This window comes from Helianthus annuus, chromosome 10 (genome assembly GCF_002127325.2).
Source record: "Helianthus annuus cultivar XRQ/B chromosome 10, HanXRQr2.0-SUNRISE, whole genome shotgun sequence".
NCBI classification, from domain to species: domain Eukaryota; kingdom Viridiplantae; phylum Streptophyta; class Magnoliopsida; order Asterales; family Asteraceae; genus Helianthus; species Helianthus annuus.
In genome coordinates this window covers 58,623,443-58,634,637 of record NC_035442.2, presented here as the reverse complement: position 1 = coordinate 58,634,637, position 11,195 = coordinate 58,623,443, and the positions used below count along the sequence as shown (strand labels likewise).

Sequence of the window (11,195 nt, the reverse complement as noted above, 5' to 3'; positions counted from 1 at the left end):
TCAACAATAAGCAAATCATCTTCAGTGTATTGTTCTCGAGGCTTCTTAACTTTAACATCAGGTTCTGTAGGACTTTCCATCATAATTTCCCTAGGTCCCCTCAAGATGCTGCGCCATAGCTTGTAATCTTTAACCTTAAGATGCTGTTCAAAGCGCCACTTCCACTCGGGAAAGTCGTTGGCATCAGTTAGCCTAGGAATGCGTGATGTGGTCCCAAGTTTTGAATCAAGTTCTTGTTGCTGAGTTAGGGTAGACAATTCACTGTTGGTGGTTGACATTGCTAATTAATCAGTTAATTAATTAATTAATTTTATTTAGTCCAAAGTCAACAGTCCAAATGTCCGTCACAATGTGTCGTTGCGAGTCGAAACGGGGTTGCGAGTCGAATTTGCGAGTCGTGATTGAAGATGGTTGCGAGTCAAGTCAACCTTGGATGCGAGTCGTAACCGGAATGGTTGCGAGTCGTAACAAGACAGGATGAGCCGAAACCACGATTGCGAGTGAAGATCAAACAAGCCGGTTGCGAGTCGTAACTGGGCAAGATGAACCGAAACCAAGACTGATTGCGAGTCGTAACTGGGCAGGATGAACCGAAACCAGCAACTGTTGCGAGTCGTAACTGAAACGTGATGAGCCGCAACTAAGAGATTGCGAGTCGTAACCTGCAAAACAAAAGTGATAAGAACTGTTTACTCGCAATCCCGACTTTTCAGCAAATTCCAAAATTCAAAGATATTGTAATCTTTGAATCTGTTGCACCGAAATCCCGAAAAATCAGCAAACACCAATGCTGAAATCAACAGAACCAAAATCAGTGATTTTTCAATGAATTTTTAAGAACAGTCGATGAACAGATCTGCAAACACACTTCAACAAACCGGATCAGTAATATATGAAACTTCTTGAATCCGATTGATATCAAAACCGAGCCCTTGAATGGCTTCAATGGCTCTGATACCAATTGTAAAACCCGTGAGGATCACAATGATATCAATCTAAACTTGTATAAGTGCGGAATTCAAATACAAGTCGATTCAAGAACAATATAAGATCAAATAATAAACAAACAATAAAAGAACAATCAAACCGAAACTTGCATTCAACTGTAACGATGACTGATACAAGATCGGATGGAACTCGGTTCCTTGCTTGTGTCGCCTTGCCTTCTACTCGTAATCAACAACCCTTAATCAATAGATTAAGGGTGTTTAAATACAAAACATATAGGCCGAAACCTAGGCCCAAGCGACTACCATTCTAGCCCAACCCACAAGTGTTTAACCCAAAACAAAAACAAACTAATTACAAGATCAACCCCTAAACATTGTTAACCTACATGAATAAACCTTCAGGTTCCAACAGAGTTTATAGATATATATTTTCCAAGTGGACTTGAAAATATATTATTTTTAGAACTTGTGAGGGAATACAAATATTTTTGCCAAAGAAAAATTTTAAATAATTTTTCTAAGTGATATTCCTTAAAGTATATATTTTGGAAACGTATATAGGATTTTTATTAAGGATACTATTCCGGAAAATTTAATACGAAATTAAGTATAAAGAATACTTAATGAACACAATAAAAATACGTATCCTCGTACGTATAAACACACACCGGAATACGACCTCAAAACATGGCAAAATACACATGTATAAGATACCCCCATCCTTGGAAAGGAAATACAAGTATAAATACTTGGGAAGTGTTATTACAATAATATTGTTCAACGAGTATTCCAAAATTTATAAATATAATTTAAGTTAAAAGATTGATTATTTTAACAAATAATTATGTAACTTGGAATAATACCGAAGACACAAAAGAAACGTAACTTAAGAATATTAATACTAAGTCAAGGCACGCCCTGTTCGTCTAATAGACGATAGTACGTTGTAGGTAGTCGTGTTCACCAAAGGAGCTTGAGTTACGATTGCTGAAGACGCAAGACTGTGAGTTCATGTCCCCCTTTTCTTTTAACTGTTTTCGTTTTACGACTTCGGGGGTGAAGTACATGTTACAAATGATTACGATTTCAAAGGATTTACAAATGAAATGAACTGCTAGATCATGTGAAAGGGTAGGCGTTAGCTTGAGACCATTAATCCTTTAGAAGGACCGAGGGGCATGAGTGATAGATCTATTTGGGTGTTGCGAGCCCCACCCATGAGTCCGCGAGTTGGCTCATGTGGTGACTATGTCATTCCAGCCGGGAGGCCCGGTGCGAAATACACAAAGGATTGAGCCTTCCTACACCGGTTCACACATGTTAATGTATTAGCTACACATTAATTGATCTGTTCATTTTCACAAACATACTTAGAAATGATTTCAAAGGTTTATTCACAAACACACACATGAACTTGCTCAACTTTTGCTGATGTTTTCAAAATACATGTATTTCAGGGAATTAGTAGTGGATCTGGCGGGCGTTGGATGTTTCAAGTTGCGTTAAGAATAAAAGATGTCATCCATGGTCTTAGGGTTGGACAGTGTGTCTTATTCCTGGACGAGACATGTCTTCCAAGTCCTGGTTTTATTTAATGTCATTGGTCGAGTCGTTGTGAACTTTTAAACAAGTTGCATGGGTTGTACTCGTATTTGAATTTCTACGTTTTAAGACAATGTTGTCATGTTTTTAAATTTAATTAATGGATGATCATCTATGGTTTTAATCATATAGTTGTTGTTATGATTGAATGCAATGGTATTAAAAAAGTCACACCATAATCACGCTTCTGCAATATTCAGGGTGTGACATCAAGAATATGTTAAAGGATCTGGTTTTTATTCAATGTTTGGTAATGGGGTTTTGAATGTTGTGAAAAACAATAGGGATTAAATAGTGTTTGATGAGAGGCGGTGAGAATGATGGACCATGGAGATGGAGGTTATCGAATGAGGGAGATGTTGAAGTCAGTAAAGGAGACCAAATGAACACCAACAGAGACAGTGTTGAAATTTTTGTAAAGATTTTTTTAAATTAAAAATTATTTAAAAAGAGAAAACATTCAAATCTTTAGATATCCCTTTTTTCTTCTGGGAGGGGCGTAATTTATTTTTATTTAATATTAAAAGAAACGAGGGTAAAACATGAGATGTATGTTGTGTGAATAAAATATTTGGTTTTTAAATTATTAAAGGGGGAGGGGAAATTACCATATCAGACATCATGTGCCTGTAGTGTGAGTAATAATTAACCAGAGTTTGGGGTTTGGTTAGACTCAAGGGCCAAAATAGTTAATTATAAAGACCATGGGGACACATATGTTAAAAAAATCTTATTTTGGGCTAATATAGTAAAAGTGATAGAACCACAGGGGCCAAAAACGTAATTTACTCCTAGTTAATTATATACCTTAGGGGCTGTTTTTTATAATTACAAAGTTCTTTTAATATTTAAGAAATTATTAATGGAATTACTCAGGTTTTTTTTATTATTTCATTATTTTCAAGATAATTATATAAAATACATTTTAAATATACAAATAAATATGTATTTCATTAACCGTTTGTTTTTATAAAAGCCGTTTAAAAATAATTTATTTTTTTAACATTTTGTTTAAACCGTCTATCGTTTTTAAAATTGTTTCTTTTTAAACGTTTGTTTTTTAAAATTGTTTTTTTAAAGTCGTTTGTAAACACTTCATTTTATAACATTCTTTTTAAAATCGTTTGTTTTTTAAACATTTTAAACCACTCACTCTTTTAAATCGTTCATTTTAAAATTTTACAAAAAGACGTGTATAAAAAAAAGAAATGTAAGATTTCAAAAATAAGATGAAACATTCTAATAAAAAGTTTGTAAAAGATCGTTCATTTTTCAAACTTTTTTTAAAATGCTTTATTTTTTTTTTCAAATCTTGCATTTCTTTAGACCATTTGTTTATTCAAAATTCGTTATTTTTTTAACCTTTCTTTTATTAAATTCGTGTGTTTTTAAAACCTTACACTTGTTAACTTGATTTCTTCTAGGTTTTGTTTTTTTATAAACGTTTGTTTTAATTCTTCATTTAAAATCGATAGTTTTTAAATTCCTCTGATTAATTATTCATTTTCTAAAGTTCCTTTTCTCTAACAGCTATAAGTAAACTGAATACAAAGTTATAAAAATGAACGATTTCAAAAACGGTTCAAGAAGGAAAGGTTTAAAAAGAAACGCTTTTAAAAATCAACGACTTAAAAAACGAATTGTCTAAAAGGTTTAAAAATGATTTTAAAAATAACAGAATAAAATGAATTGTTTCAAAAAAAACTTTAAAAGACAAACAACTTTAAAAAGAACAATTTTAATAAACAACCGGTTAAAAAGAAATAATTTTAAAAACGATAGACAGTTAAAAATAAATGATTTTAAAAGGGACGTTTATAAAAAAACAAATGATTAATGAAAATACATATTTATTTGTATATATAAAACATATTTTGTTAAATAATAATTGTGTAAATAATGAAATATTAAAAAAAACAAAACTTAAGTAATCGCATTAGTAATCTCTTAAATACTTTGTAATTATTAAAAACAACTCCTGAAGTAAATAATGATCTAGTTACGCTTACAAACTTAACTGCAAAAAGTAACAAAGTTAGTGTTAATGGCGAAAACGGTTATAAAATGCAAATTTAGGATTTAATATATTAAAAGATTAATTTTTGGGCTGAAAGAATTATATGTCTAAACCATAGGGGTTAAAATAGTAATTTACTCTAAAACTGATAATGTGTTTTGCCTCGGCACCATCTATAAATACACATTCAAACTAAAGAAACCAAAACCACACCACATCAAAATGAAGAAAACCATCTTCATCATCTCTATCATCATCTTGCTCTCTCTCCCAACCCCCTCTCTTTCCCAACGCTGCAACAAAAATGACGAAAAAGTCCTCTTTCAAATCAAGAAATCCCTAGGAAACCCTTACCATCTTACCTCTTGGAAGAAGGAAGAAGATTGCTGCACATGGTACTGTGTCAAATGCGACCAAAAAACCGGCCGTATCAACGAACTCAACATCTTCTCCGGCAACATTTCCGGCCAAATCCCACCTGAAGTCGGTAACCTCCCTTACCTTACAATGCTTGACTTCCACAAACTCACCAACCTCACTGGACAAATCCCATCATCCATTTCTAAACTCACCCACCTCACATATCTCATACTAAGCTGGAATGACTTATCCGGTCCGATCCCTTCGTCTCTCAACCAACTCAAAAACTTAAAGTATCTCGAGTTATCATACAATAAACTCACCGGCTCTATTCCACCAGAGCTTGCAACATTGCCAAAACTAACTGAAATAAACCTTAGTAGAAATAAGTTAACTGGTGTCATCCCTGAATCATTTGGGAAGTTCAAAAGTCTCGAGTCTATTCATCTTTCACATAACCAGTTAACTGGGCCTGTGCCGAAAGCTTTAGGGTTCTTAAACTTGTCAACCGTAGATTTTTCAAGAAACCAGTTAACAGGTGATTTAAGCATGTTGTTTGGAAAGAACAAGATGATACAATTTGCTTATTTGTCGAGGAATGGGTTCCAGTTTGATCTTTCGAAGGTGGTGTTTCCTGGGAGTTTGGAGTTGTTAGATTTGAGTCATAATAAGATTTATGGGAGTCTGCCGGCTACGTTGACGGGGTTACGGTTGCAGCGATTGGATGTGAGTTATAATACGTTGTGTGGGAAGATTCCTCAAGGTGGAGACTTGCAGAAGTTTGAAACTACGTCGTATATGCATAACCGGTGTTTGTGTGGGTCTCCGTTGCCGGCTTGTGCCAAAAGATCTTGATTATCCTTTTTATGTTTTAGATAAGTTTCATTGTGTTTTCTATGTGCTTCTTTGTTCCATCTAAGTATGTGCTTCTTTGTTCCATCTAAGTTATGTTTGACGATTGGTCATTATTAGTATGAAATGAAATGATCAACTCCTCTTGTTTTTATCTCTGACATGTATGTTTTACTTATAACACGTTATCTTGGAACTAATATGAAACTGAGGGGGAGGTTGACGAAGAGTTCCGAGGGGCGGATAGTAAAGTCATATTGTATAAATATTTAGACAAAATAATTGGGAGGACAATCTTATGTAATTTTAAAATTTTTGAACAAAAATAGAAAATTTTATACTTCTAACCAAAAAATTTAGCGGGACGGGTACACCCCCACTTCACAGTTCACACTAAGCTACGCCCTGTTTCTTGCAATTGTTGGTTGATTGGAGTATATAATCATATTGTGATTGGAGTATATAATCATATTGGGTTGTTGAGGCATTTGTTGACACGTGGAATGGGAGCCCCCCCCCCCACTCAAACCCACGCCCATGGGGTATGGTGGGGCTTGGGTTGGGGGCATGAGTTTGGTTTGGCCATTGAGAGCCTGCCATGTCACCTTACTAGCCCTACTAGCCCGCCCCACGCCCGGCTTCAAACCCACGCCAATGGGGCCACGCCCCAACCCAAGCCCCCGGGGTGGTGGTTTGGGCGTTTTCAGCCAACCCACGCCCCAACCCAAGCCCCATACCCCATGGCCTTAAACGTTCTTTCGTATTCTACATATTATTATTGGCTTCACATCTATCTTGCAACTTTCTATTCTTCGTATCAACCCAAAAAAAGGGTTCAAGGACCTATAAGTAAAGTGCTAATATTCACAATACTAAAGTACTTTATTTAACCAAGAATTGCAACAAGGATATTAATATTGTCGTGTGTGCTTGATTCATTAGGGTGGCGAATGCTTACTTTTCATCTCATGTATCCGGTAACTTTCTATTTTCCACATCAACAACCTCATATTTTTACATCCCATTCTTTTCGTCCTGAAACCATGAAAATGCATAAGTTTCATACCAACCATTTTTTCAAATAATTAGTTTGAATAAACAATATAAATCTTGTAATCCCCTTTGTTTGTGGTTATATTAGTTTGCCGGGCGATGCCCTTTATTCAAAAAAAAAAAAAAAAAAAAACAAACCCGGGCATGTTACGTATTAAGTCCACACTTCACATACATAATGGAAAACTTTTTAAAAATATTTAAAATTTAAAATTTAGTATGGTTTATTACGTCGTCAAAAACATTACAAGTCTAAAGAGTTCTATAAAAACCTTTAGATATCCAAAACTATCAACCCTATTCACTATGTTGGGATGAACCAATTGTCCTCCTCAGATAACCCTTTCTGATCTAGTGATATGGTGATTACTTTTTACAAAAGATATGACTTCAAATATTTAGTGAAAATGGTATTATAATTATTATTCTGAACTGTGAATTTCAAGTATAAGGTTACCGCACTTTCCAAATCGGAGAGCCATGTATTGTCCCACTCTAGCAAAGCTATTTTTTCTTAACCGAGCCCACACTGGCTACAAATTTTGGCTTTTTTTGTGCGTTACCACAGAAAACCATACCATCGGCTGCCACTTGACAGTCGTTGTGTCACCTCAAGAGTAGAACTCTCTAACGTAACACACGGTGGGACGAAAACCCGGTTGGGCTTGGGAATCGAACTGACAACCTCACACATATGCCTAGTTCAAATCCTTCATTGCCTATATCCAACTCATATGACACAAGTGGGAATTAAACTTGAGTCTCTATTAGAAAAACAAACCCTCCTACCACTAGACCACAAATGGGGAGTAATGAAAATGGTATTTAGATGTAAGAAAATTACTGTTAAAAAAAAAAAAAAAAAAAAAAAAAAAAAAAAAAAAAAAAAAAACCTAACACATGAAACACGTACAAAGAGCTAAAAGGACGAATAATACGCCGTTTTGAAGATCAAATGGAATAATTAATGGGACCTAGCAGGTGAGGACAAATAATTTGTTTTGATGATCAAGTGAAATATTTAACGGTCCCCAATAGTGTTCAAAGGTTATGTATTTGAATTTTGAATGTGGATTTAATTGCTTATTCAGCCCAGCCCATGGCTTTATAGCTTAGTGGCACTTTAGAGTGGGATAAGACTTTGAACAAATAGGTACTAGGTTCGATTCCTACAATGAGGGGTTTTCTCATATTTATTGGTTTCCTACTGAATTGGTTTATAGGCATTATGCCTAGTGGAGATGGATATGATCGGATGGTTCCACTAGTGGCACGATAATACTATAGTAGTCCGTCAATGATCCAAATTTGCCGTTCAAAAAAAATTGCTTGTTCACGTGATAAGATCATATTATGGTTTGTTATTCCAGTTTAAAACAAAGTTACTTAAAATCTCAACTGTTCAATGATTTGAAACACTTTTTTCCTTGACATAAATAACGTTATTCCAGTTTAAAACAAAATTACTTATAATCTCAACTATTCAATGATTTGAAACACTTTTTTCCTTGACATAAATAACGTTAAAAATTCTGTTATTTTTTTTTTTCTAAGTTACTCAGAAATTGCAAATAAAAACTCACATGCTTTCTTCTCTATCCTTGTGTTTTAAAGTTATCCTATCGTTGCTTACCCTCGACCCAATCCTTTTCCGACGTCTACCCCCTCGTCCACAAGGCTCAACGGCTTCCTCTTCGTCTATGATTAACCAAAACCCCAATATAAAACCTCAATTTGTGATTGCGATCCCAATCCCAAAAACCTGGCTACTCACAAGAAGCATTCCATCATAACTACACTGCTTGGTGCACTTGTCTATTTTGGAGTTGTCATTGAAAGGATTAACCCTGATCCGGTTTGGTTCAAGATAAATAAAAAAGGGTTGGAAACAAATCAAAGGAAAGGAGACATGTAAAGCTTGGTTTTTTTTTTTTTTTTTTTTTTTTTTTTTGAATCACAAATTTCTTTTAATCCCCTAGGAATTGAATCTGAGACCTCTCTCACAAATCTAAATGTTTAAAGGTTTTGCTTTTGCTAATAATTAACATTCTTATTAAATGATTAATTTGAATGTTAAGATCTTTTGGTTAGGTTTATTTCTTAGGCCAGAGGGTGTGGGGGCGCCACCCCCGCCAGCTCACCACCCTCTATGGCGCCCCGGGGCGCTATACAACCACATCCACCGAATTAAGGAGGGGTGCTATAGGGTGTCCGCCATGGTGATAACGAGCAACCAGCGCTTGGATCGAGGAGAGTTATTGCATTTGACCACACCCACTGAATTAAGGAGGGGCTCTATAGGGCTCCATCCACACCCTCCAAATTAAAGGGGGGCTTGATAAAGCCCCCAGGCTGACATGGCTCCTACATGACGCTTAGGTGGACTGATAAAGCCCCTAGGAGGCTCCAACCACACCCTCTAACCTTTGAGTTGGTTAGGATTATGTTTTGTCTAATATAAATAGAGGGTTTTGTAATCAGATTTATTTTGAGTTCATTATTAATAAAGAAAACAGAGTTGAAGTATATTACTTCATATCTATATGCATGTTTTCATATATTTTCGGTTTAATCCAACAGTATTCCAACTAACCAATTGGTATTGTCACACCCCCAAAATCCACTTGCGGAGTATCACCGCTTGGGAGCGTGCCTGACCAGGATCGAGCCATCAATCATATTGTACATATCATAATATAAATAAGATAGTTTGTAAAACCCAAATCAATACGATTGATGTTCCAAACCAAACATAGTATCAATAGCGGAAGCGTAATAATGAATATCCAAAGTAAAGTTATAAGTTCAATTGTTTAACATAATGTCTACGATCCGAATCCCACAACGACCTGCTCCTCCTTGTGCAAGCTCCATAAGTACCTAAGGTCCTGCAAGGCATGCAGCAGAGAGTCAACAACTAGTTGAGCGAGTTCACAGTTAACAGTTCAGTAATAGTATAGTGTGAGTAATAGTATGTTCGTTCGTTATGTCATGTATCGTAATAGTTTCCATCGCGGCCTCCCAGGCAGGTATGCGAAGATTAGGGGATAACTATCCCAAGTATTCTAGACTAGGTTTGTCTGTATCGCGGCCTACCAGGCAGGTGTGCGAAGATTAGTAAATTCAGTTCGCGGCCTTCCAAAGGCAGGTGTGCGAAGTCAGTCATAATATCGCGGCCAACCCTTGGCAGGTGTGCGAAGATCAGTTCAATGAGTGTTACTAGTCTAGTCGTAGTTCAATCAGCGGAGTATGTACCATAGTTCATCAAATCACCTCGCTACGTTCCAGTATAGATAAGTACCAGTAAATAATCAAATCCCATTCCCACCCTGGGAACCCCATGCCTTGGCTGTGTGAACTCACCTTGGTTTGCTCGGTATGACTAGTTACTTGTTCCATAATAATCAACCAATTCCTAAGGCGGTTACCAAAGTTAGTCAGTTTCGTGTATATGTGAAACATGTGTTCTTTGTATTTGTTACACAGGCTTCAAATAAACGGAACGTATATTATTTCACAGATCATAGCAAGTATTCGGGTCCAACCACAATACAAGTTCATATCACTCTATATCACAAGTGGTTTGGTCCACACTTAAGTAAACATGTTAATTGTGACAAGAAATCATGCATCGTAACTAGCCGATATCCTCGTGTAATCATCTAGCAAGTATCTGGGCCACACTCTTGTTCACTAAAAGTGTGCGGCCCATTGATCAGATAAACAGATAAAAATCCATACATAATTCTAGTAAGTATGCGGCCCAAGTGTACAACCTTTTCATGTGGCCCTTAAATAAGTGTGTGGCCGGAACAACTGTGTGTAGCATTAAGTTATTATTGGACCAAAGACTATATATCAGTGAATATCATATTGACTTATTTAATGTGATCACAATCATAAAATGGCCGACATAAGCATTCCTATCATCAAACTCGGACCACACTTGTCAAATGTAAAACTCAGACAACACATAAAGGGAGTTAAAACTCGGACATGTTAAGGTTTAAAAGTCGGACCCCTTCCATTCAACCCTAAAAGTCGGACAACCACATACATGTTTAAAGTCGGAACATGTGTTTATTAAAAAGATCGGACCATCTCCCTTGATATTCAGAAAACTCGGATCATGCATATGAGAGGAAACTCGGACATAGGCTGCCCCCCCCCCATTAAACTCGGACAAGAGTAACATGATGATATAACCCTTGCCATTTAACAAAAAGGTCGGACATACACTTAAAAGTCGGACATATGATGTTTATGAAACTCGGACCTTGTGATGTTTATGAAACTCGGACCTTCACATTATAAATAAACTCGGCCATACATGTTTTTAAGCCAAAGAAACTCGGGTATCA

General features: G+C 36.0%; 1 protein-coding gene across 1 annotated transcript; it reads left to right on the top strand.

Annotated features, from left to right (window-relative positions):
* Positions 1-4,771: 4,771 nt before the first annotated feature.
* Positions 4,772-5,937, top strand: LOC110884806 (polygalacturonase inhibitor). The gene has a single exon (XM_022132519.2). The coding sequence runs from the start codon at positions 4,792-4,794 to the stop codon at positions 5,782-5,784; it is 993 nt and encodes a 330-aa protein (XP_021988211.1). The 5' UTR covers positions 4,772-4,791; the 3' UTR covers positions 5,785-5,937.
* Positions 5,938-11,195: the final 5,258 nt, after the last annotated feature.

Bases quoted from the DNA above. Each gene is read 5' to 3' on its own strand.
- LOC110884806 (XM_022132519.2), top strand. From the start codon at position 4,792: ATGAAGAAAACCATCTTCATCATCTCTATCATCATCTTGCTCTCTCTC.